Source organism: Falco cherrug, chromosome 8 (assembly GCF_023634085.1).
Source record: "Falco cherrug isolate bFalChe1 chromosome 8, bFalChe1.pri, whole genome shotgun sequence".
In the NCBI taxonomy this organism is placed as follows: Eukaryota; Metazoa; Chordata; class Aves; order Falconiformes; family Falconidae; genus Falco; species Falco cherrug.
In genome coordinates, this window is record NC_073704.1 from 57572516 (window position 1) to 57598911 (window position 26396).

General features: G+C 52.8%; 2 protein-coding genes across 6 annotated transcripts; one reads left to right on the forward strand and one right to left on the reverse strand.

Annotated features, from left to right (window-relative positions):
- The first annotated feature begins 3408 nt into the window (after positions 1-3408).
- On the forward strand, positions 3409-4568 carry HAND1 (heart and neural crest derivatives expressed 1). The gene is made up of 2 exons (XM_005440582.2): positions 3409-3915; positions 4455-4568. Exons 1-2 carry the CDS (start codon positions 3409-3411, stop codon positions 4554-4556), a joined length of 609 nt encoding a protein of 202 aa, XP_005440639.2. The 3' UTR covers positions 4557-4568.
- Positions 4569-14926: 10358 nt separating this feature from the next.
- On the reverse strand, positions 14927-26071 carry SAP30L (SAP30 like). Of its 5 annotated transcripts, none has more exons than XR_008733581.1 (5): positions 25561-26071; positions 23758-23880; positions 21971-22069; positions 19844-20033; positions 14927-16295 (listed from the first exon to the last, which is right to left on the reverse strand). XR_008733581.1 is itself a non-coding variant. In XM_055718824.1 (4 exons), exons 1-4 carry the CDS (start codon positions 25744-25746, stop codon positions 19905-19907), a joined length of 537 nt encoding a protein of 178 aa, XP_055574799.1. In that variant the 5' UTR covers positions 25747-26071; the 3' UTR covers positions 14927-19904. The 5 variants fall into 5 exon arrangements, 2 of the variants coding, with proteins under 2 accessions (XP_055574799.1, XP_055574800.1); XR_008733580.1 differs by having other exon boundaries at positions 14927-16865; XR_008733579.1 differs by having other exon boundaries at positions 16917-20033.
- Positions 26072-26396: the final 325 nt, after the last annotated feature.

Consider the following 26396-nt stretch of genomic DNA (forward strand, 5'->3'; position numbering starts at 1 on the left):
CCCCTTTTTATGGAGTCCCTGTCCTGCCAGGGCATCTGCCAAGGTCCTGATTTACGCTCCTATTTAGATAAGGGAGCTGGAGCAGGGGGAGCAGGGCTGGCGTCAAAGTCACAGGACACCCCAGGCTGCAGCCCTCCGGGTGCTGATAAGAAAGCGGCGGAGGGGCCGGGGCCAAAACCGCAGCCACCATCCCAGGGCAGGGAATGGGTGCGCTGGAGCTGCGTGGTTCCTGCTGCGGTCGGGGTGCTGGGGGCTGCAGAGACCCGGGAGAACCCCAGGCCCCGACATGCGGCACCGGCCACCCTCGCCATCGCCCAGCCGTGAGGGCAGAAAATCTTTCTTTGGGAAGGTTTTGAAGGAAAACAGGTGGGGAGAAACGTGGTTCCTCCTGCCATGCCAGCCATAAATCGCCTAATCCGAACCGCTCAGCGTTTCCCTTCTGCACGAGTGGGGAGACGTGAAATTAAAGAAACTCACCAAAAGTTTGAGAAGTGCTAAATTTGGACGCCATGACAAAGGCAGTCTGGTTTGATTTAGAAGGTGTCAGCGTGAAAAGGGCTCCGGTTTTATTATTTTATTAAAACACGAAAGATTAGAACAATTTTCCAAAGGAAAATCAACCCGCCGGTCACACTATTTGCTCAGCTGAGCACTTCCAAACTGTGCAGGGTCCGGGGACCTGGGGGGGGGGCGGGGGGGGGGATAAAGCAAGACAATGCCCAAGCTTGGGCTGGGCTTACCTGGCTTTGCTGGCCAGAGGCTGGAGGTGGCTCTGGTGCACGGCTCAAGGCGACGGCTCCGAGCTGGACGCGGCTGTGAGTGGCCTGTGCAATGCAGGGCTATGGGAATGGAAGGGTTGCGGGGTTTTTTTGGGGGGGGTAGGGGTGTTCCGGGGATGGGGTTGGGTGGCACAGACCCTGGTATGGCAGTTTGCTGGATCAGGGCTTTTGCAGGGTTGGAGAGAGGCTCAATAAGGAGCCTGGGTGGTTTGTGAGAGGAAGCAGAGCTCTGCAGGTGATACTCTGCCAGCATGGGGGGGCCGGGGCAAGGCATGAAGTGGGAACCCCTGAACCTCTCCTAGGTGGGCACTGGCCCCCACCAGCTCTGAGCTGGGCTCAGGAATCCCACCCAGCCATGGGTGTTTTGGAGGAAATGGGGGACACGATGCCCTACCCAAGGCCTGATTCTAAAGGGAGAGTAATCACTAGCAAATGTTTGCAGGGCGCTTGTTTAAAGGGGGTGGGGAAGCGGGGGGCTTTGCAGCAGCTAAGAACAAAGCCGGGGGGAGCAAGGCTGGGCAGATCCGGTACGGCTGTCCCCCCCCCCAGCTGCCGGGGCCCGGCAGAACTGGAGACCCGCTTGCACCCTGCCCCGGCCCCCCCCGGCCTCCTGCCTTTGCAACTCGCCTTGTAACAACTAACGATGGAAAATCCGAGGCATTTAAGTGGCTCCCGAATCCGCCCGGGAACCGTGATTGAGAGAAGTCAAATAAAATTTGTCATCTTTAAAATGCAGGAGGACGTTAATGGTGTGTTAGCCCGGATGATTAATACAAGCGCCTGCAAACAACCCTCCAACGTTTCCACCCTCCGCTGCAAGATGAATCGCTGGAAAGCGCCGTTAATCGCTAACATACCTCGGGCCCACAGCCCCTTCCTGCCCCGGCGCGCTGTGATCGCCACCGCCGTGCCCAGGCCGTCCTCACTGGGAGGCACTGGGGCAAGAGCAGGGGTTGGCCCCAATGTTACCCAGCCAGGCTGGGGGCAAAGCACAGGGTCTGGGAGCTGTCGCCCTGGGGATCTGTCTCCCGAAGGCGCAGAGGTGAGCAGGACATGCTGTCTGCTGCAGGGCCCCACGCTGGGCTCAGGTTTGGGGGCTGCGGTGAAGTACAAGATGCCAGCCCCACTGGACCCTCCCAGCCTTTCCATGGCCAGGCTAAGAGAGGGGAACACAGGGCAGATCCCCGCTGCCGTATCATAAATATCTTTGTGTGTGTGGATAGCACAAAATTTATAAATTTATGTATGTGCGTGCAGCATCGGTACATGGATATGCAGCTTGCATGTGTGTTTTTATATGCCACACATGCAATGTGCATGTGTGTATACACAGTACGCGTGTGCAGCAAGTGTGTGTATGTATTAGATATATGTTACATATATGTAATCCAGTGGCACTGTGTGTAGCATATATGTGCTGCTGGTGCGTGTATGTAATATATATGAGTGCAGTTAAGTGCACTTGTGTAATGTGTTTGTGCGTGGGGTGTGTACAGCACAGATAGGTGTGCAGTGCATGCAGCACCTCTGCGTTTGTGGCACGTGAAGGCAACACATCCAGCGTACCTGTGAGAGCAGCATACGTGCATGGTGTGACCGCATACGTGCACAGCATGCGTGTGCATGCAGCAGATATTTGCGCAACGCGGGTGCGTGCTGTACACGTGTGCAGCGCCTGCAGGCTTGCAGCGCACATCTGTGCACAGCGTGAGCTTGTGCAACGCATGTGTACGCACCAAACACGCGTGGGCAATGCACCCTGTGCGTGCAGGAACCACCCCGCCATGCCCACCGCAGCCTCCCACAGCGCCCAGCTCCCTCGAGGGAGGCTGCTCATGCCCCGGCCCCAGGAGCTGCCCGGGCACCCACCACCTCCCCGTGCTCTGCTCCCACGGGCCCGAGAATTCCCCGCGTGAGGACGGGACCCGCTGGCCCCGGGGACGGGCGCTGCCCCCCCGCCAGCGCCGCCGGCTCCGGAAAGCTGAAAGCCCCGGGGCAACTGCGGCCCCGGAGCGCCCGCGGCGCCCGGCCCGGCCCAGCCGTCGGGGCTCCGGGCACCCGCGGCTCCCCGCACCCGCTGCCGCCTCTCGTCCCCCCGACGGCTCTCCGGGGTGAGGGGCCGGGCACCCCCGCCGCGGGAGCGAGGAAGCGGAGGGGATAGAAACGCGACGGGGCGGGGGCTGGTGTCCCCCCTCGGGTTTCTCCTCACCCCCTTCTCCCTGCAACCGAGGCGCCAAGAGGGAGGCGAGAGCAAACAGCGGAGGTGTGAGCCCAAATAAACCGAGTCAACAGCGCGGCGCACGCCCCCTCCGCCGCCCCGCTCCCCCCGGGGCCCCCGAGCATCCTCCCCTGCCCATTGGCTCCGCGGCGGGGGGGCCCCCGGCCCTATATAAAGGCAGGCTTGGGAGGCTCCAGAAGGGGTTAAAAAAAAAAAAAGAAACCCACAACAACAACCCCCAAACCCCAAAGGCACCGACCCACCCCCCAAAGGCAGCCACCACCATCGCAGCCCCACGCCGGAGCCGCGCTCCCCGGCGCCGCTGCCTGCCGCGCCCGCCCGGCGGGGAGCGCTTCCCGGCCGGCCATGGTGCGCTGCTGAGCGCGGCCCCCGGGGCCAGCGGGGCGGACCATGAACCTGGTGGGGGGCTACCAGCACCACCACCACCACCACCACCACCACCACATGCTGCACGACCCCTTCCTCCTCGGGCCGGCGGCGCGGTGCCACCAGGAGCGCGCCTACTTCCCCGGCTGGGTGCTCAACCCGGCCGAGGTGACCCCCGAGCTCGCCGGGCAAAGCCCTAGCTACGGCCCCCCCGAGTACGGCCCGGCCGGCCGGGGGCGGCTGGAGGCTCTCAGTGGCCGCCTGGGTCGGCGGAAAGGGGTCGGGGGTCCCAAGAAAGAGCGACGGAGGACGGAGAGCATCAACAGCGCCTTCGCCGAGCTCCGCGAGTGCATCCCCAACGTGCCCGCCGACACCAAGCTCTCCAAGATCAAGACCCTGCGCCTGGCCACCAGCTACATCGCCTACCTGATGGAGGTGCTGGCCAAGGACAGCCAGCCCGGGGACACCGAGGGCTTCAAAGCCGAGCTCAAGAAGGCCGACGGCAGGGAGAACAAGAGGAAAAGAGAGACGGTAAGAGGGGCCGGGACCCCGCTGCCTCGCTGTCCCCGGGCCGGCAGCGGGCGGGGAAGACCCGGGGATGGGGGGAAAAAAACCCTTCTCGGCCCCGCTGGACCACTTTTTTTTTTTTTGGCCAGCTTAAAAAAAATTAAAAAATTAAAAAAACAAAACAAAGCAAAACAGACCCGTGGGGGACACCTCGGCGGAGGAAAGCTCGCCCCGACTTGCCCGCAGCGCTCCCGCCGGGCCGGGCAGCTCCCGGCGCCTTTCCCGAGGGATAAAGCCCCGGGCCCGGCCGTGTTCCCCCCCGGCCGCTTTCCCGGGACGAGCGGGCGCGTTTCGGAGCAAGGGCGGCCGGTCCCCCCCCTCCGATGCAGCGGGCCGGGGGAGGCCCCGAACCCCCCGTTATCCTCGGGCTGACAAAGCCGCCCGGAGCCGCGGGGCCGGGCTGCAGCCCCGAGGTGGGCACAAGGTGCGGGCGGCCCGGGACCCCCGCCCCGCTCCGCGCCTGACCGCTGCTTTCTCCCCCCTCCCCGTCTCCTCTCCCGCAGCAGCCCGAGGTCTACTCGCAGCCTTTGGGCCACGGCGAGAAGAAGCTGAAGGGCCGGACGGGTTGGCCCCAGCAGGTCTGGGCTCTGGAACTGAACCCCTGAGGGCTGCCCCGCCGCCCCGACGGCGCTCCCCGCTCGCCCCTCCATGTGCAATGCCGTAGAGAGCCCGGCCCGGCCCCCGGAGCCCGTCCAGGCGCAGGATGCGGGTACCCGGCCCGGCTCCCCCCGCCGGAGACAAGCGAAGGGCGCCTGGCGGGGCCGGATCCTGCCCGTCCCGTCGGCAGCGGGCACCGGCCGGGCCATCCCCCCCTCGCCCCTTCCCCCGTTCGCAGTAATCGTTGCTCCTTCCCCGTGTCACAGCGATCGGCGGCTCCTGCCCTCCCGGGCCGGGCTGAATCGGTTGGATTCGTTTGCTGTTGTAAATACGGCCCCCCCCGCCCCCCCCATCCGCTGCCTGACCGACGTGTGGCTGCGGTGAAACTACCTAGAGGTGCATTTGGGAACACTCCTGTGCCGGGTTTTCTACCTCAGATCTGCATGACCACTTCCCGAGGGACTGGGCGCGCCACACCACGTATTTAAAACTGAATAATTAAAAAAAAACTAAATAAAATAAAATTTAAACTTTACGCAAACAGCTTTGGGTCCAACCCCTCCGCCTTCCCCTGAGATCGCGCTGCTGCGGCCGGGGTGAGGGATGCTGTGGGATTGAGGACTCCCCTGAAGTCAGTACCCTGCTGTGGGGATCCATATGAGGGAATTCCCTCCTGTGGGGCTCGGGCAGCTCCGTGGAATCCTTTCTGGCTTCTTTACACCACACTTGGTTGCCCCAGGAGCTGGCAGGGCTCTGTGAACACGTACCCCCCCGTCTGCCCAGGGCACAAACTCTGCCCCTGCCCTACAACCCCTTCCCTCCTGACCCGGGAGACTTGCTAGAGGAACCGACTTGTATTTGGCTTGGGGAAGGATGGCAGGATCAGGCCTTTACAGCGTCTGGATGGCATGAGCACCGACCGTAGAGCTGCGGAGCCCCGGTTTTATTGCTGCCATGCAGAGCCAGGGCTCAGCCCCCTCCCCTGCCCAGGCAGCTGCCCTGGATAGTGCTGGCACCGGCAGCGGTTTCGCACAGAACCCCCTCATAGGTGCTGCCTTGGCCACATTTTGAAGGAGCAATGTCCCCTCCTCGCCATCCCAACACGATAGATCCCGCCAGCCTCAGACACACCAACGCTCACACAGCCCGGAGTCGTCTCTGTCACCTCTCAGGCATAAATCCTTAATAATCCTTAATAATTAAAGCCGAATCCTCGTTCCTTTGTTCTGTGCGCGCACAGCTCTGTTACTGAAGGGTGGCTTCCACGGTATGCATGCACGGGCTCAGGGCCCGATCCTGCCTTCCCAGCCTGGCCACGTCGCTGTTCCCAGAAGCGGCCGGATAAACCCCGACGCTCGGCTGGCTGCTCGGGGCAAAGAAAGCCAGCGTGGGCAAGAGCTGTACGTTATCGTAGGGTTAATCTGAGGGCTCGGCAGGGAGCATTAGATTTTCTATTTGAAACCAAGCTCGTGCTTGCGACTGAAGGTATAGAAATAATGACGCAACACCCGTAAATCGCTGACACATCGATCAATCTGTGCGTGTGCAGCCGCACACACCACAAAGACACCAGCTCACCCGTGGGGAAGCAGCTCGGGTTTTATGACCGCTCCGTGTGTGTACAGATACAGATGGACAGACACACAGACCTTGGAGGGTATGGCCAGCGTAATTAAAGCTTGCAGAATGATCAGGCTGCATGAATCAGCCTTGCTTCGCTTTGGAACTGCTGCACGGCTGCCTTCCCAGCCTCTGATTTAATTTTTGGTTTTTCTGAATGAGGCCAAGATGAAAATTGATTGCCTGAACAGAGCGATGCCCACAGTGATATTTTTTGTTTTGTTTTGTTTGGGCTATAAACAGTTTAGCATGGCATCAAGTCCCAGAGTGAAGTTGGAATAGGGCTTTTCTAAAACGAAAAATATTCAAGGAAAAAAAAAATTTAAAAAGGATAATATACAGAAAATCAGCCCCAAATATCCTATTTTATGCTATTTCACAGTCCCTTAAAGGCCTGTTTTGACAGGAGAGCTCCTAAGCCATCACTAACGCTGCAATCCCGTGCCCCATAAAAGTGTCCAGCCCCAATCCCATTTACATGTCCCAGCCTGTATCCCCGTATCCGTATGGCACCCGTCAGGGCTGCCCCTCGGCATCAGATGAGAGAAAGGGTTACATGGGGACCAGGACTCCGCTGTGTAAGGCAGGGGGGACACTGTACAAGAGTTCTTGTCCTCGGTCCCGGCACACTGGGCTCTATCTGGAACGTCGTTTGCAGCCTGGGAAGCCTCCCCTACTGCACCAAAAACCTCTGGTGTTTTCTTTCTTGTGGGTTTCCAGCTTTGCTTCTGGGAAGGGGGCACCCTGCACTACCCAGGCGATGCTCTGCCAGCATCCACAGGGCTGTTGCTTTTCTCACCACGCGGTTCTGGTGGTACCTGCTGGCTGCAAACTTCTGGGAAAGGTGTCCTCACCGCCAGCCTCCCTTGCTCCTTCGGGCTTTTGCAAGTGAAAACGCTCTCTGTTTCTGTGTTTGCAGAGCGTTTCCCTGCCCAGCAAGGGGATTTTCCTGTGAGATATTGGCTCAGCATTTTGGGGAGGGTGGGTGAAAAAAAAAAAGACCAAACATTTTGTGTACACCAGGGCTTCACTGCTCCCCAAAACGCATGCAAAAAGGGGTGGATTTGCGAGCAGCAAGCTCCGTCCCCACCTCGGCACCGCACAGGCAGCTCTGCCGCTCCAGGGACGGGAAGGGGTGTCGATGCAGAGCTCAGCACTGGCTCCAGCCTAGGATGGGGTCACCCCCTTCACCCCCAAAGCAGGATGAGCTGGGGGTGGGGGGTGGGGGGGTGGGAGCCCTGCACAGGGAAAGCCTCTTTTCCTCAGGCAGCAAACCTGAGCAGCTGGGAGAGGCATCCCAGCAGCCTGCGGCAGGGCTCCCGGTGCTGCCTGCACCAAACCTGGGTGGAAGAAGAACCATTTGGCCACTAGCTTTGAATTTTTGGCCACCTGAGAGCCCAGCTCATCGGCCAGGGGAGGTGGCCCTGCACACACCTACGGCTCGACCTTGCCGTGAACTTGATGCCGCTGGGAAGCAGCATGCTCCCGGCACGCAGGCGTGAGTCTGCAGTTGCCCGGACAGAAGCACACGCACACAGGGATCGCTTGGCCCCAGGGTAACATCATACGTGCCGTGTCCCCTGCCACTGGAATCCAACCACAGGGATGGTGGAGGGGACCCTGCTGTCTGCCCTGCCTAGCCAAGGAGGCAAGCGCTGGGGGCAGAGGGGCTGCCAGGCACTTTCCACCCCACACTCTGTACCCCTGGGGTTTGGCGTGTAAAGAAATGGTGCTCTTTTTTTTTTTTTTTTCCTCTCCTTTTTTTTTTTTTTTCCCCTTCTCCCTTCCTACCAAACCCAGACCCTGCTTCTTGTTGTTGTAGGTATTTATGGGCCTGTTTATCTGATCTCAGGGGAGCCTATTCTTATCTCAGAAGCAGCGAGGGAAGGGTTACACTGGACAGCTTGGTAGACAGTATGGAGCCAAATAAAATACCAATCTGACAAAAAAAAAAAAAAAAAGAAAAAAGAAAAAAAAGGGACAGAAACACCCAGCCACCCCATCACCCAGGAGTGCGAGGGTACCTGGAGCAAACCTGCAAGGCCAGGGGATGTTTCTGCAGAGCTCCACTGCTCTGCTCCATGGACTGGATCCTGGAAGGGACCCAGCTCCGCAGGCACCCGGCATCGCCAGCCCGGGCAGGGGGACATGGGCTGCAGCCCCCAGATGAGCACGGTCCAGGCTGCGGGCTGGGACCCAGCTCAGCACATCGGCTCCCAGAACTGGGATCTGTGAAGGGAAGGCTGCTGGCTTCGGGCAGGCAGCAGACCACCTGGCAAGGCATGCCCAGGCACACAGCAGGGGAGGGCGCCTTTCGCTGGCACTGAAAGAGGGAGAGAAAAATAACATTTTTTTCAGTTTCAGGGTGGTTGTTTGGCCATAAAGCTGCTGTTTGCTGGTTCCCCGGGGTCAGCACAGATATGTCCCTGCTCAGGATGAGAGGCACAGCCGGTCCCCAGCCCCGGCAGGGACTTACTGGAGGTCGCTCTGAAGGTCACGGCCAGGGCCAGGGCGGCTGACGGCTGTCACAGGGCCTCTCTGGCCTGGCCCCAGCGGGTGACACAGGGCTGGGGGGGAAGGGGGCAACCCCCGGACACTGTGCTGGTGGGGGGCAGTGAGGAGCCCTGTCTCTGCTCTGGCCTCTCTGGAGCCCAAGGATGCAGCACTGCTGGGCTAGAGCGAGTGGGGCCAGGTGGGATGGAGTAGGGTGGGTTGGGGCTGGATGGGATGGCTCCTCTTGCCACCCCAAGCAGGGGGACAAGGGTAACCCCATGCCAGCAGTCCCCCCCAGTCCTTGCCCCCTCCCTGCCCTGCACCCCACTTTAATTACCCCCTCTTAAGGAAGCGCCTGATAGTTCTGGCCACTTAAGGTAGCCCCAGCCCCTCTCAGTAAGGGTAATTGGGCCATAATTTGTTTTCGGTGTCAAGATGGCGTCAAAGATAAGACAAAAATCTCCAGGTTTGGGGCTAAAGAGACAGGAGAAATCCTGACCCGGGGCCGACCTCGGAGGAATGGCCACAAGCCCCAGTGAGTAACATGGCAGGTGAAAGATTTACTGCCAGGGGAGCTTTTTGATCCTCTCCCAACACTTGGAGCCTCTCAGCCCAGTTGCTGGCTCCCAAGTCAGACTGTCTCCTGGGAACACCACTCAAGTGGGAAGGTTTTCTGTCCCACTGAGGCCCCCTCAGCTGCAAAGTTCATGACATGCGATAGTTCTTTCTGAAATCTCCACGCTTCTGGAGTCACGTGATTCTGAGACCCATCTAAAGAGACGATGCGTTTCCGTTCCATAGCTGTAGAAATGATGTCCAAGCATGGGAAGGCTCTAGAGCCACAAGGCATATGAAGGCTCCAACTGTTTTTTCTTTCATTTTTTAAAACAAATCCAAACTCTCTGCGATTTCACCCCTATAGCTGTTCCTGCTTGGGTCTGCTAGCACTGAGCTCTGCCCAGGGTGTATTTCTCCATGTAGCTGCCTGTGCTGGGAGAAGACCACAAGCCCTGCACACTGGGCCAACCTTCCCAAGACCATCCTTCAAGCAACAGGCAAACTCACCGCCCACCTCCTGCCCCTACCTCTCCAAAGCCAACCTTTGCTCCACTCCATGAAGGCCCTTACCCAGCGCAGGGTGTTGGTACCAGTGGGTATTTACTCCTCTCACAAGACTCAAGTGCTTGGTGTGGGGTTAGCAAAGGTGCTCACCATGGCTTTCTGGAGAACCACCCACCCTTGTCCTGCTCAGTGGTGGAGCAATCCCATCAGCAGGCATCCTCTCTGGCAGCGACGACACTTTGCTGCTGGCTCCCTGCTGATCTTCTCCCACGACATCTCAGCACAGCCCTCAGGTGAAGCTGGGCGGTGTGAGCTGGCACAGTGGCCCACTTGTGTCCCACACAACAGCTGGGTTTAAGGTCCAGGATGGAAGCTGGCTGGGAGCTGGGGCTGGGGTGGTGGAGGATCGGTGCCATACAGCTCAGGGCAGGGGGTCAAAAGAGCTGGGCACCTTGCTCAGCAGGACTCCATGCCATCTCCATAGCTGTGGACGCTGGACAAGCTCTGTCTCTCCTGGTCACTCCAAAGCTAAAGCACAACAGCAGACCGGAGCTGCTGCAGCTCCAGGAGCCTGCAGAGCAGAGGAGCCAAGGACCCGGCTGGACCTGCTGGAGCACAAGCGGGAAGCCCAGGCTGGGAGGAGGGTATTTACTGGTGAGAAAAAAGCAAGACGGGCAGTTACCCAAGAGCTTTGAGCTGAGGGACTGCAAAGCAAGAGCACATGCTTGGAGCCTCGACGATTCTTTGCGACGGATCCCTGAGGCGGGGAAGGTTCTTGTTCGCAAAGTTTCCTTTTTCCCCGCTTGTTCTTTTGCGTGAGGAATTCAGGTCCTGACCACCCTGAAAGACTTTACAGTAACCAGAGAAGTAGGGGAATTTATGGCGTCACTAGCGGCTGAAAGCTGAGGAATTTAGAGGAAAAGGGTTTTTTATTTTTTTTCCTTAGACAGCAGCTACCTTGACAAAATTCTCATGGCCTGTAACTGACCTGCAGGAGCAGCCGGGGGGGATGTGGGGGCCGGAGCAGGCTGGTTCAATTGCCTCAGCCAGGAGCTCCTTCCCAAACGGGGAAGCTGGAAGGAGTTAGGAGGCTGAGCTAGTGCACAAAGCTTGCGTCAACCCCGAAACTCCCTCCTCTGCTCACCTTCACCGCTCAGTCCGTGCTGCTTTGGTCCCGTGTCTGACGGGGAGCGGGAGGGCAGGCTCTGCACTGGAGCTCATCGGCTTGACTCAGACCTGAGCCTGGGCTGCTGTCTTCAACAGCTCACCCGACAAAACGCCCCGGAACCAAGGCGGCTGCTTAGGGCTCAGCCCACGCAATTCCACACCCAACACCTTTTCAGGCTCCTGTTTCTAGGATCATGGCAGAAGGAGGAGGGAAAGCCCCCGTGGGGACCTTTGCAGTGCCTATTGGCCTGCTTTGGATGAGCAGCAGGGAGGAGTGGGGAAAACAGGATTCTCCCTTTCCAGGAGAGACAGGAGGAGGACAAGGTATGGCCAGGTGAGGCACAGCAGCTCCCTGGCACTGCAGTTTCTGCTAGTTTAACAAGAAAAGCCCTGTGTGTACACAATGCTATCACTGCGCCAATGAAGAGCTTTCAACCTGCTTCTTATCCCCAGGAAAACAGAGATGCAGAGGGCTGAGGTGAGTCCAGCCCAGCACCAAGGGCTCCGCTTCTTACATGAGGGTCAGGCTTTACGGCCAGTAAACCAGTGGAAATCCAAGGAAATAGTTAAACAACCAGATTCTGTTGGGAAGGTGGGTGTGGAGCAAAAAGAACCTCAACCTGCAGGGTGCAGGGATCCTTCCAGGGCAGACTGGACAGGGAAGAGCTGAGCAGTCCTGTTCTGGGACTCTACAGAGGTCCTGGTTGCCCTCTGTGGCCGGGCAGAGCTGGGAAGGTGCTGAGCTGTTTCACCCACGTCCCAGTGCAGAGGTGCTGGATGTGGTGCTCGCCTTTCCCACCCCACCCCAGTGAAGGGTCTGCCGTTTGGACGGCCAGCCCCCCCCCCCCCCCCCCCGAGATCAGCTTGCTCAAGGCTGCCTGCCAGCCGTCTGCTCCACAGGCGCAGGGGCTGGCTGACACCCAGCCACCAAACCCAGGTACGCACGAGCTGGCTCCAGGACCGCGGGAGACATCCCACCACCTTCCCTTTGCTGAGGACGGATTTGCCCACGCAGGTGTCAAGAGCAGGAGGAGACACAGGCAACGCGCACACACCGCTTGGGCTCGGAGCCTCCTCTGCTTCGCCACCACGACTGGGGTTAGTCAGCTTGCCGATGTGATGCCCGTCATCGTGCCCTCTGGTCCCTGGCACTCCATGCCCGTGGGAGGAGAAGCAGCAGAGCCATCTCAGCTACCTGACGCTCTCCCTTTCCCCTGTCTCAGTCTCTGCTTTTCCCACAGGCACCACAGTGCGCTCTGCTGAGGATGCCAAGCGATCACAGAGTAGTTCCTGCAACACTAAAGGGAACAGGTCTTGGAGAAAGTTCCAAAAACAATTAAGTAAAAGCAAATCAGAGGGCTTTGAGGTACTTAGGGAAGAAGCCAACGTTGCCTGCAAGGGTAAGAGATGTGAAATCGGCTCCAGCTCCTGCCAAAGTGAGATTGAGTGCTGGCAGAGCCGTGCAGTCGTTCCTTATTGGATACAGGGGAAATAAAAAAAAAAAAGAAAAAAGAAAAGCAAGCCCTAAGGCTCTCCCCTGCACACTCAGTCTGCTCAACCACATCTCTAAAACACAAAACCATTAAATCCACATTCACATTTTTCCCCAGTCCTCCGCGCTGCCCTTTGTACTGGGGAGAGGGGAACCGGAGCCTGGTTTCCATCAGGGCTGCAAGGAGGCTGCAGGACGGCTCACGCAGAGAATCGGACGTGTTCAATTTCAATGTCCAACCACGAAAAAAAAACCCAAACCCACACCAACCAACCAAACCAAACAAACCATTTTTATGATCTCCACATCCCACTCCAGCATCACCCTGCTTCCGGCGCCTGAGCAGCGCAGCAGCTCTGACCCAGGAGGCAGCTCTGGGTCGGGACGTGGCTCTGGTCCCCGCGGGGCTCAGCCGCACAGCACCCGGGTTACCGAGCTAACACTGCCCTCGCACGGCAGCTGCCAGCCGAGGGAGGGGTGTGCAGCATTAGGCCCATCAGCTCGGCCTGCTGGGCTCGGTTTCTCGGTGTGAATACATTAAAAAGACGGAGCAAGGCGCTTCCTTGGTTCTGAGCTTGAAATCTCCTGTGAGTTTCTCGGCAGGCAGCAAACCAAACATGAGATTAAGCAGCATTACTCGTCAGCCTATACAAATAACAGGTTAATTGGATGAGTTTATTTGTATGGCTGGAGTTCCCGTTATACCCTCTCATGCTACAGGCAGCACCCGTGCAACAGGCTGCAGCTTACAGCCGTCCTCCTGCAGCCCTTCTGGCAGGACAGGGCCTGCACTCACCGGCGTGGGGACACAAACGGCCGCCTTTTCCCCTTCCACTGGGGTACGCTGCCCTTGCCCTCACCCGAGGACTTCCCCCCTCCCCGATACCTCCTAAAAGAGCTTGACAACATGCAGGTGGTGCCCTGTAAAGTGACCCACCCTTGCTCCTTGTTTCATGGCACCCACCTGTGTCACCTCTGGTCTTGCCACCTTCAGCTGGGCGCTGCAAGAGCCTTGTCCCTGTCTCCGGGAGCTCCCAGCTTTCCCACACAGAAAGATCCTGGTTTGTTGCAAAGGCCACCAGACACATCCACAAACGCAGGCACCGAGGACACGGAATCTGCTTCTGATGCGCCAGCTCCGTCTCCCCTGGCTCCCCAGTACATCAAGGTCAGTCTTTAGCTAAGAGAATTTTAGACTCAGACATAACTACTGATCACTGCTCCTTTCTCACAGCAGAGTAAAGCACCAACACAATTTGATTCAACGCTCTAAGGTCTCTTCCCTGCGGTCCCCACTCCCTAACACTGAAAGCTAACACCCCGGGACGTCGGGCAGGGGGAGCCCAGCATCTCCTGCATGCATCAGTGCGTTACAGGGAGGCACGTTCTGCACGGCTGGAAGTCACCTCCAGCAGCAACACGAGCTGCCACCCTCCTTCCAGGGAGCACCTCATCCCTTGCCATGAACTGAACTGTCATGAGGAGACAGGTCAGTTGGTTGTAGGACAGCACCAAGGAATGGGATACAGGAGATTTGTCAGATTATTTCAGGGACGGTTGTCTGTGCCAATCTTTACTGCACATCAACTGTGTAATTTGACAGTTCAGGTCATGTATTTTGAGCGTACAGCTCTCAACATCCTATCATCCTCCCCCATGAGAGCCCAAGTGTCTGAAAAGCTACACTACAACCTCTCTCCAGGCTAAAAATCGAGGCTAAAGCATGCCTCGGGCAGTGCCAGCAGTCTTAGGAAATGCCGTGACAGAGTTCAGGAGAACAAGCATTCAAGCCCCCATTTCTGGCATCACTTGCTTCCTCGCTGCCACAAAAAAGTGAGGCATCTTTGCCTATATGGCTGATGGTCAGGAGGAAGAGCAATGCGGGAAGAAGAAACACAGTGCTAGATGGAAAAGGATCTTGCCAGGTAACTGATTGACCATCGGGATGCTCCATGTCCGCGTGGCTCTGGAGTAGCACCCACCTTGTCAGCCAGGCGTGCAGCTTCGACTCTGGGCAACAGGAGCTGGAAGTCATACATGAGACGCAGCCAAGGGCGCGCTCGCGAAGGCAGCAGAAGCACAGGGTCGAGCTAGACACAAAGAAGATTCACTAGGAAACATAAATCAAACGAGATGCTGCACTTGATTGACTGTTCACGATAGGGGAGAGGCATTCCTCATCACAGAGGAGCCCCATACTTCCCAAAATGCAAGGTCACGTGGCTCTCCAACAACCTCCATCCTTCTTCTGAGGGGTCTTTTTGTTGCTTTCAGAAGGCTCCGTGATTTGCACCTGTGCAACCCACATGGGTTTGTCACGAAATAGCCCACCACCTGAGTTTTCTATTTCAGGCTTGACACATCCCAGTCAGCAGTGCCATCCTACCCTCCCAGTCCGCAGCATTTTCAGCCCTGGGGAGGCGGGTGGGACATGACAGTGAATCAGAGAAGCCTGGCACAAAGCATCCATGCAAAGCAGAACGCCACTGGCTCCAGAGCCAAAAGTGCTAAGGGCAGAAAGGCAAACAGAAGGGAATGCAGGCCTTGTTGCTAGATAGATCATTTATTAAAGTGAAATTCAGCATTTTATCTTTGTCAGACAGTACAGAATTAAAGTCTCATACACAGTGGAAGCAGGACATTTCCTACACCTCAGAGAAATGAGTTCTACAGTTTTTGCTATAAGTTACTAAGTTGCTTTAACAATGCACAGCTATATTACACAGTTAAAAATACAAGGTGTCCAAAACATTTGGCATAAGATCAGCACAACACATGGAGGCCAGAAACAGAAGAGGGAACACAGTTTTTCTCTCCCAGTAAGCCCGCTAGAAGACTCCAAACCATTCTGCAAGTTCCCTGCTGTTCACCTCCCCTGCTCTCTAGCTGCGGAGCAGAGTGGCAGCTAGGACAGGAGGATCCCAGCCCTGCGAGGGCTCTGCTGAGCTCCTGGAGCCTGCTGATGTACAGGATGGCCCGCAGAGCTGCTTGCGAGGGAAGTTCAGGTTTAAGGCAGAAGCCCCCCTCCCCCCCCCCCCCGCCCCTCTCCCCACACTTTCTTCAACCATTTAATTAATTCCACACAGATGTGTTCACAGGCAAGTAAAAAACGCGAGACCAGGCATTGCTGTGAAAAGTGCAAGGAGTATCTCACATCCGAACGGTTCATTTGCACCTGGAAAGTGGAAAATGAAAACTCCCTAACTCGGTAAGCTAGAGATGGCTAAAGGGCGTCAGTGACAAGAGGAGTGAGGCATCAGTAACATTCCTTCACCTTTGGGACTCTCCAGTCAATGCTCCGGGCAGTACAAGGACTCCTTTTGTACGGGAGGCTACCTTGTATGACCCGCTCTTTCAAACCATAGAGGCAAAGTGACTCTAGTGCTCTAGGGAAGTAAAACGATCCGTGAACTTAAAGAAACAGTCCCCCAGCAGACCAGTTCTCTCCCCTCCAACTGCAGTTACTGCTGAAGATCTCCCATTGGTATTTACACTTGGCTGAAGCGAAAGATGTAAAGTGCGCAGCTCCCCGCTTCTTTCCCTCTCGTAAAACATCCATTACAAGAGCGAACGCCGAACAAACCTCCTTCCACGTTGCTAACTGGAAGCGTGTTTTGTTCAGTCTCTCTGTGGGCCATGTCCCGTTTCCTTTTCTCTGTGCCATCATGACCCGCTTGCAAACTCGCACGTACTGTGGATTATTTCGACTTCTGCTTTCAAAGCCTCTCTGAATCCAGCTTGCACTTCAGACTAACTTGAAATGCCAGACTTGATACGTTTTGGTCAAGTCTTGCACACCAGGGTATCTAGTGGTTTACAGCCACTGCTCTGAGGAAAACCGACAGCAGAGTGCTGGGGACAAGTGGTACAAACATGCCCGCTCTGCTTTTCTCAGGCTGAGCATCTGAAGTGCCTGGTAAAAGAAACATTAGCTTTTAATGCAATTCTTTACTTCTGGTTGATATACAATATTTTTTGAGATGCAGACTTTTTTAACACCCTGCATTCTAACACAGTCTCCTTGGATATATTTGCACTTTCCAGCCAACAGATTGCCCCAGACTCAAGTCTTTGCATGCTTCTAACTCCCTCGAGTTGAGTTCAAGCCAATAACTACCAGCAACGATTTCTTCTTCTTCCCTTAAAGCGAGCAGAGGGTCAGCATACAGGATGAAATTAACCCCGGAAGAGATGTTTCCGCATTATTTGGATTTCATACTAATGGCTTTGGAGCTATTCAGAAGTCTAATTAAGTTAATGCAACTCTTCAATGAGAATTGAATTAGGCTATGTAATTGAATTAGGCTATATAATGGCTGGAGGGCTTCAAAGACGATTCCTCTGCCCCAGGGTGAATGTCACCTATGCAGGTTTGTAAGAAATAATCTTCCACTATTATAAATGGAAGAAGACATCTGGCCATCCTCCATGCCCCCAAGGCTTGTGCTCCATGGTTCAAAGCTAGACAGAATTTAAGGCCCATCTGTGAAAAGCAAAATGTAAAAGGAAAAAAACCATAAAAATCTTATCATACCAGCCAAAGCGATTTGGGTCTTCCACCTTTCCAACAAGTCCCATCTAAAAGTGCTGAGCAAATGTCCCACCTCATGGCTTCACAAGTGTGAGGTTCAAACACATTTACTTTGAAGTTTAAAACAAAAAGTTGGAAAGTCTATTTTTTTTTTTAATTGGCATGCAGCATAAGGAATCAAATACACAGAATGGTATTATACAGAACGACAATTGCATTGTTGCGTTTTCTGGTTATTAGACACTAAATGCTTTTCAAGAATCACAGGCACCCTGAACATGGATATTGCTACTGAATTGACGTGTGGTTTCAGTTTATAGCATGGGAGCCATAAAGTGGCTAACCCTTCCAACAAGACATCTGCTTTCTTTTGCTCAAGGCGTTTTGCTCTAGCTAAGTTGAGAATAAGGTAATAAGGCATTTGCAAGGGTTTATAAGGCCATGGGGTCCGACAGCCAAAGATTCTTCTGTTTCTTTGGTGTCTTGCCTCCAAGCTTTCCACCTTATAAACAACTGCTAATGGCTGGTAAACATCTCTTCACCATCACACTTCATTAAGAATTTTTTCAAAAAAGTATAATTGCTTTACGAGTGAAACCAACAAGGATCACATTTCACATCAATTGACTATTTTCAGGAAAAAAGAAAAAAAAAAAAAAAAGTTTCCTGGATACCACCTCTGCACAAAAGCATTCCAGTGAATACACCTGAACAGATGGAACCTGCCACCATATTTCCTTGAAAAGAATCATTTTGCTGCTGGCTGCTAAAACACCCCAACAGATTTATTTACTCTTTGAAATAAAACAAAACAAAATACAACAACAAAAAAGTAAATCCCAAACAAACTACATTTTTACAGTTTTGGTCTAGAAGTTACAATGAGGCATAACCCTCTCAACTCAGAAACTCATTTTCCCTTGGTAATATCCTCTGATGACACGAGCACTTTGAAGATTAACATGCAGTCAGAGAACACACCCTTTTAGCTATCTGTCCTGAATGAGAGAAGCCAGATCATGTTGACTGACGTGGGAATTACTCCACCCTTTCAATAAGGAAAGGACCAGCATAATTAGGAAATTTTTAAACATTCATTAAATACCGACGCAAGACATTCTCTCCTCATTCCTTGAACCTCTCTCTTGTCTGATACTCTTAAAATCCATACTGAATCGAACAAGGAAATGCTGAAACAATCACACTCTCCAAAACTTCACAAATGGGATGTGTACCATAACAGAGTATTTCTGTCTATGACACAGGACTTAGACATGTTGAAGTTTGTTGAACATGTTTTTGGAGTATTAGCAAACACTTCAGAGCTGATGTGAACAGCTTGCTTTAAGTTGTGACTTGATTTTTAAAGAGACCTTGGGAGAGCTTCAACAAGAGCTTCACTACGTGAACTCTTCATGCCTTACGACACATGATGCAGTACTAAGCTGGGATCGTGACCTGTGTATTTAGCTCTTCAGCAAAGCTTCATCCAGTTTTGGAATATTAAAACCTGCCATTGACAAAATGCTAGCCAAAGTTTTCTACTGTTCAGTTCGTTGCTTAAGGCTTGTTGAGAATATGCTCTGTGTGGAGTCTTGGCATCTTGTAACAGAACGGAGACATTGGTTAGGACAGCAAAGAAACAGAGTGGTGCTTTAAATCATGAGATCCCCTTGAATAGAACTTGAGGTCACTGGAGAACAGTCAGTCACAACCGACACTTTTATATGCTCCTTTTGCCAAAACAACCACTGTTATTTGTAAGGACACCTTGGCTTTCAATAACAAAATCAGAGCCATCTCCTCCTGCAGCGCCCAGTTAAAGAGCACCCGCATGCCACCCACCACTCACACAGCTCTCATGAAAGCACAGCACACGTAATGCTCGCGAAAGGCAAGTGCTTCGCTGCTTCTTGCCCATTGCAAAGACAGATGAAATGCATCATGCTCCAGCCAGTTCACTACCCTGGTTATGGTGCTACACCCATTCGTGTAAGTCTGCTTTACGCTAAACACAGACCACCGAGCCCACCAATCCACACAGCAGTTTTGTGACACCTGCTCAAGACTAGCTGCAGTATAAAATTCACATCACTTGTGATTGATACCTGATCTGACACAGAGATCAAGAGACAGATGTCATACTGTTTCACCTACCATCACTGAGCCTTGAATACAAGGGAAATACGCATAAGCGAATTAAATGAGCATTTCTACCAATGTGATCAAACCCAGCAAATAAGCTGTATTTGCCTTAATACCATATTCTGAGGAAATGCGGAAGTTTTAAAATGCTTACAGGCAATTAATTAGTGAGTTCTTAAACGAAAGAAATTAGAAGAAGATTGCAGAGAGTTGTTTGGCATCCATGTCAGAAGGGGGCAGGAGGAAAAACGGATTAAAAAAATAATAATCAATTTCAGACTAGGCAAGCAGTGTTCACGGAGTAGATTTGGTGAGCTGGAGCATTTGTAGAAGTTTGGGACTTGAAGCACTGACTCAAGGCAAGACAGAGAATGTGTAGGTGGGGAGCAAACATCAGACAAAACTTCTGATCCATGCACCTTGATAATGAATTTTATCTCTGCCGCTATTCCAGTCCTGCACCAAAACAAACTGCGTGATGGTTTGTGATGCAGTCTGAATTCAGTGAAAAAATTCCACCTGTGATCTGAATTGCACTGAGATGCAGATTTCCAGAAATGGTTTAAAAAACCGAGTTGACAAACTCCACAGTCCTACAGGTTTAATTGGTTTCCCCATTTCTTTATTCCAATGTGATTCTGAAATGAGGGGAAGAAGTCTTCAGAAACATGTTGGGCACATGTTTTCAAATACTCCTGATAAGAATGTCTATATTTTTTTCTGTCATCCAGACTTACTGCATTAAAAAAAAAAATGTACAATATACTTCAACAGTTTTTGTATACCTAAAATGCACAATACCATCTGTTCCTTCAAGGTCTCTATTATTCCAAGTCTTGTTAATCTTCATTCTAGTTGCTTGCTACCTTCTGATTTCTGGTCCAGCCTGCTCTTGTTGTTCTTCACCATATAGATGAAGTATGCAAGCGTCTCTTTCTCATTCACAGGAATATTCCTGAAGTGACGACTGACAGTCTAGAAGGACAACATGTAAAGAGACAGAAATTCTGAAATTAAAAAGTAGAAATAATCAGAACAGGTTTATCTTCACTTTCCAAAAATGACTTTATGGCCACTGAATGTAATATACTTGTAGTCAAACATGCACCAATTCAAACTGTCAGTCCTCATTTACCTCTCTCTCTTTACAGCTGGAATGTGCATATGAACATAGCATAGTCTTGCTACGTCAGCAGTATTTGCAGCCAACCTACAAGCGGAATTTGGAAGCCAGAATGTCCTCCTGCCAAACCAGCATAGCCTCTCCTAAGCGACATTCATGCCGAGATTATTTGGAGAGCAATTTTTCCCTGCATCTCAGTATTTTAAAGTGTCAGAAATATTGAAACACCTTGCTGTGTGAACCCTATGTAGCAAAGTTTTAGAATCCAAAGGAAAACGCACTGAGTGAATTTTCACTGAAAGGAACACCAGGGGATTTGTAATGGGAGGGTTAGGGCTACCCCTCTCTGACACTAACATAAGCCCTGAACCATTAGCTGCTTTTTTTCTCAGGAAATGAACGTAGAAAACATGTTGGAGCTGGACAAGATCTGCTTCTCATATGGGAGAAGTTCTTTTTTGGTACCCAACACAGCTCCAGAACTGGATTTTGATGCAGGCTGAGCAATAAGTCACTCCAAGAAGATTTATGGAAGTTTGAGTTTTCCTTACGGTGGGGTAGCAGCAGGAGTCTAAGAGCCTCAGGCAGCAGTGATTCAAGCATGGGAGCTGGACGAGGATCCAGCGTAGGGTCAAAGCTGCTCAGACTTCACAGGAAATCTGGGAAGTGTGTGACAACTTTAAGTTAGGCTCCCTTTATTTTCCGCTTGCATAGTAGTTTGTTTTTTTTGTTTTTTTGTTTTTTGTTTTTTTTTAACTCCTTGGCACATTCATGGTAAATTGCCTAAGTAAGAAGTCCTTTGTGGCAGGAGGTAGCCGAGAGACTATGAACTGGTTAGTTAGAACATGACAAATCAGAACTAATATGGAGGATATACACCCAACCCTGCTTCGTTCAATTTACTCCTACATTGCACTACACTTTCTCTATATTCTGTATATTCATTACCTAGCTGACTTTGAAAGAGAGCAAGACAGTGTCTTGCTGTCTCTTTTGGTCTGCCGTTTTTTGTTCTTTAAAGCAAAACAGTTAGTTTTGGGCAGACAGTTGTGAAAGTCTCAGCTTACAAAATCAACCTTGTTACCATTAACTGCTACAGTTTTTTCAAGTTTAGAGAAGACTTTTCCCACAGCATGCCTTCAGATCAAGTCAGGAAAGAGAGCAGAGCAGATGTGTACCAAGCACAACTAGCTCAAATAACAAAGAGATACAGAGAGTTCTTTCTTAAGTATCCCACATGGTGAGAAGGAAAGAGCCTTTTATTGACTTAATACAAGAATTGTAAGACGTCAGGACAAGGGAGGAAAATAAGGAATCTGAAGTCATGGTCAGTGATTCTGCCTTTAATGATAAGCAATTCCAACCAGGTCAAGTGCCTGTGAGGAAAGAAAAACTAACAGGGCACCTAAGGTGACTGGTAATGTGTAAGTCTGACTTTCAGTTGAACAGAAATCTTCAGCTAACACCCAGGTCGCTGGAAACTAGGTTCTGTTTCCGTTCCCTACAGGTAATGAATTGTGACTATGAACAAGGAGGGAAAGGAAGCAGAGAAAAGCAAGTTACTAAAACATGCCTTCAAGAGCCAGCTTCCATGTCTTCCACGACTGTCTCAGGTGAATGAAAGCATGTAGCTTTCTGTTGGCATCGTCCCATGAAACCTTTCGCAGAGCACACAGTACGTACTAGCAAGAGTCGCTACAGATATTAGTGTCCACAAAACGTGTACTTGAGCAGAGGAGATAAGAAGTTTTTTAGTAACAGAGATAATACTACCTCTGTCGTCACTTACTTCTGCTAGCTGAGCTTTGTTGAGTCCAGGCCTAGTCTGCAACTTATAATGTCTCTTGTAACGTCGCAGGGTGTTCACTTGGAGCTGGAACAAGTCAACCTGGAAGTGATGCAGAGAAGAGAGGATGAGCACTACCTTTAGCTTCTATCAGGCAGAAACATAGAGTTATCTAAAAATAATTATTTCTGCCTCAACAGGACTGCTCCTTGCCTGTATTCAGAACCACACCAGCTTGCCTTACTGACAAATCTAAGTATATTTTGTATTTGTTAATGCTAAAGGACCAAAACAGCCTCAGGGAAATACAAAATTTTGTTCTGGTTCACATGCTGTCAACAGAATTGCTGGCCAATTTCTGCTCTCAATTACACCTCTGCAACCTTCAAGCAAAGGGGAACCTTTTGTTCCCACAAGGTTTAAAAAGCTCACACATGAAATATCAATTTAGCAGGCAGCGAACAAATGGTTTGTGACATAAAACAGAGCATAGAGACAGAGAAGAAACGAAATTCAAATACTGAAATGGGAAGCGCAGAGATTAAAAGCAAGGGTGGTGGTGGGGGAGGTTACAGGAAGGAAGATAAAGATCATGTGGAAAATGCCATGTTTCACAGACAAAAGGAATTTCTGGTGAAACCCAAGAATAAAATGACAATGAAACTGACAGCTGCAGAGCTCCCTCTTCAGTTAGGTGACTGCATCCCTCAGGTTTTAACCACCAAATACCCTGCATGCTCTAGAGCACTAGCATTTTCAGATGCCAGCTGAGTCTTCACCAATTATCCTGGCAACTAACATAAAGCCTGTATAGGAAAGTTTGGATGGAGAATCTTGCGGAATGGAAACAAAAAGAGCTTCAAGAAAAGGTCAGATATCCTGAAAAAAACAAACCAAACCCTTTCTACTCTTTCAACACCTCCACACAGCGAGGTGTGGACACAGCTTTGCAGCAAAGACATAGCTGTGCTGGCAAAACGATTCTTGGTGGCTTTTTTTTTTTTTTTTTCCAGAAATAAAACACTTTTTGCCAATATGGGTGGCATTTCCAGCAGAGGGCTCTGCTGACATGGCCAGAACTCTGGTCCTCCATGAACATTACCTCTGCACAACTTTTTGCAATGTCAACAGTACCAGAAACATCACCAAAGCAAATACAGTGCACAACAGCACAGAGAAGAAATTATTCTAGAGTTCCGTAACACAGAAAACCTCCCCCAGGCTTTTATTTCCTGAAAATAAAAAGATGTTATGAATTATTTGAAGGCAGTTTTAAATAGTGCCAAAAAATACCATATACACAAAGGTCTGGAGAAGCTTAATCTCTCTGGATACCAAATACCCAAACGTAGAGAGTGACCTGTTGAATTCTTCACTGTATTTGCAAAACAATGCATGCTAGGTAATGGAGAACCGTATCAGGGCCACAATCACCACTGAAAGTAACTTATTTTTACCTTTAAAAAAGAATTAGTACCAAATACTCTTTTAACAGCTTTTTGTTTGGAAGCAGTACATATGTGAAGCTATGCGATAAGGTACCTTATCATACCTCTTTTTGTAGAAAACTTCACACAGGCAAAGAACTCATACAGGAATGAATAAGAAAATTAGACAATTACACATTACAAAAAAGCCTTCCTGAAAAGTGAGAATAACTCCATGGTGGTTTCAGTGGAGTTGCAATTTAAAATTTAAATATTTTCCAATACGTGGAAACATCCAAGTGATGTTTTCTTCAACGTGCTCAAAATTGGTAAAGCAGCCTACACCCGCTTGCACCTACTAACCTCTGGGACATCCGTTTCATGCTCAGGAGAGTCACCTCCATCATCGCTTGTCTTCCTCTTTCTTTTGTTTCGGACACTTTGAATGAAGTTCTTGTGAAAATCACAAATATACAGATGTCTCACCTGAGAATCAGAAGTGGTGAAAAAACAATCAAAACAGGTACTGTGGAAACAGCATTCAACAGCAGCCAGACACCAGCATTCAAGAGTGCATCGCTCATGACTGGCATGACTGACTGCCTCATGACATTAAGGAATTTCTAATCTTAAACCCCAGGCCTGGTATCGCACTCCTGAGTTCGAGGTAATTTACATTACAAAGACTAAAGGCAAGGAAAATGAAGGACTCAACAGCTCCAGCTGAACCTGAACCTCTGCAGACAATATATTTCTTTTTTATGGTTGCAGTCATATGTCAGAAAAAAAATAGGTAATTGTCTGGAGGAGATCTGTTTGCTTCAGGACTTACTACCAGGCGACTACTATCAAGAAAAATATTATTCTGTGCTGGTCTTGTCAACTTTCTGGTTTCAATAGCATGGAAGATTATTAATGCTAGTATTTCAAAATCTAGACCAAATAAAAGTTGGCTAATTACCTCAACTAAAACAAGCAAACCACAAGCAAAAATGTCTCTTTCCTATAGCTTATCCTGCCACAGAACCCGCTTTGTAACAAATATTATCTCACACTGTTAGCATATATAAAACAATGGACCACGAATGATCAAAATTATTTGGTACTGGAAGGCAGAAATATCTTCAGGTGACACAGGGACTGTACATTCGAAATCACTTTATGCAGCCCAGGTCGTACCTTCCCTTCATTTTTACTTCATTAGTCTGATTACCTCCTTTTATTTCTAAAGGCTTACATCTGTCAACAAAGAATCATTTCTAAAATGAAAGAAACGACTATACCACTAGACAAATCTGCTGAGGACCATAACCAGGAGAAATACTCTGGGTTTTAAGAATAAGATTTTATTTCAAATTGAGTCATGCTGTTCCCATGCCCTGATGTATTCTGGCTCTGCAGAAGGGACCTAACCAACTGGGGAACTTCACCCTTTTTGTTTTTAAAGGTTTTAATCTTTAAAGCTCAGGGATAAAAAGCAATCCAGAGCAGAATTCTGTCGGCTGAGTCACTTCGGAGAATTTCCTTCTGTAACCTTGCCAGGCTGCTTCTGCCTGTTTCTCCGCTGGGCAAGCGACCCGTTCCGGAGCTGACAGCTGTCACTCACTGTCCTGAAGCACATGGGGCCGCCAGCGCTGCCCAGCGAAGCGGCCAAGCGCCCGGTTCCACGGCAGCACAGCTCACCTTCCCAGGGCGCTGGGACAGCTCGCGTCCCGTCACCTGCCTCCCCGCAACTCCAACTAATTAACAAAGCAACCTCAGCGACACCGGACCGAGCGAGCAACCCGCACCGCTCGGCTCACCTAGCAGCATCAGCGGGTTTCGAGGCGAAAGTGAAATTAAAAACAGCGCTGTCGCCCCAAAGCCGCCACGGCCGGCTCCTGTGCTCCCCTGCGCACCCCCCGCCGCCCCCGCCCGGGGCTCGCTCGCCGGCCGCGGCTCTCAGGACGCGACGGACGCCGTGAGGACGAGCCGGACCCCCGGCCCGGCACCGGCCCGCAGCCCCCGCCCCGCAGCCGGCAGGGCCTGGGGAACCCCCGGGGCAGCCGCCAGCTCGGGGCCGGCCGGCGGGGACCGCAGTGCGGTGCGGGCTGGGGGCGGCGGGGCGCGCCCGGCCGGCCGCGGCGGGGGCTCGGTGGCGAGGGCTCGGCGGCGGCCGCCACTCACACTTTTGTCGATGTCCAGCTTGAGCTTCTTCTGCGAGATGCTCTTCTGGATGCGCTTGCTGAAGGACGCGTTGCCGGCGGGGCGCACGCAGCGGTCCCCGTCGTCGATGAGGCAGCAGCTCTGGCCGTAGAAGGGGGCGGCGGGAGGCCCATCCCGGCTGTCCTCCTCGGTGCTGAAACCATTCATCGCCCACCTGCCCGCCCCTCACCCCGCCCGGGGAGCCGAGAACCGGGGAAAGAGCCGCCGTGGCCGCCGCCGCCCGGCCGCCCCCGCGCCCTCGGGGGGACCCCGCCGCCCGGCGCCCCCCGCGGGGGCCCCCCAGTCTCGCAGGGGCCCCCTCAAGGGGGGACCCCCCTCAGCGCCGGCGGAAGGGGCCGCGCCGGCGGGAGGGCCGCCCGCCGCCGCCCCTCAGCGGTGGCCGCGGAGGCCGGGCCGGGCCCCCCAAGCGCCGCCGCCCGCGGGGGAGCCGGGACCCCACACGCACCACTCACACACACACAAAACCGCCTCCCCGGCAGCGGAAGTCCCGCCCCTGGCCTGCAGGCGGGGCGCTGGTTGGGCGGCGCGGCTGAAGGGGCGGGGCGCGCCGACGCCGCTCCGCGAGCCTATTGGGAGGAGTCACTGCCCATCTACCGCCGCCGACCGGCCCCGGCCGGCCTCCGCGGTCGCACGGCAGCCGGAAGGTCGCCGGCAGAGAGGCGCGCGAGCGCGGGCGGGGGCGGGGGGGGAGCCGCGCGCCGTTGCCAGGGCACCGCAGCGCCCCCCCCCCCCCCCCCGGCGCTGACAGGGGCGGCCGTCCGCCAGCCCCGAGCCCCCGGCCCGCAGCCCCCCGGCCC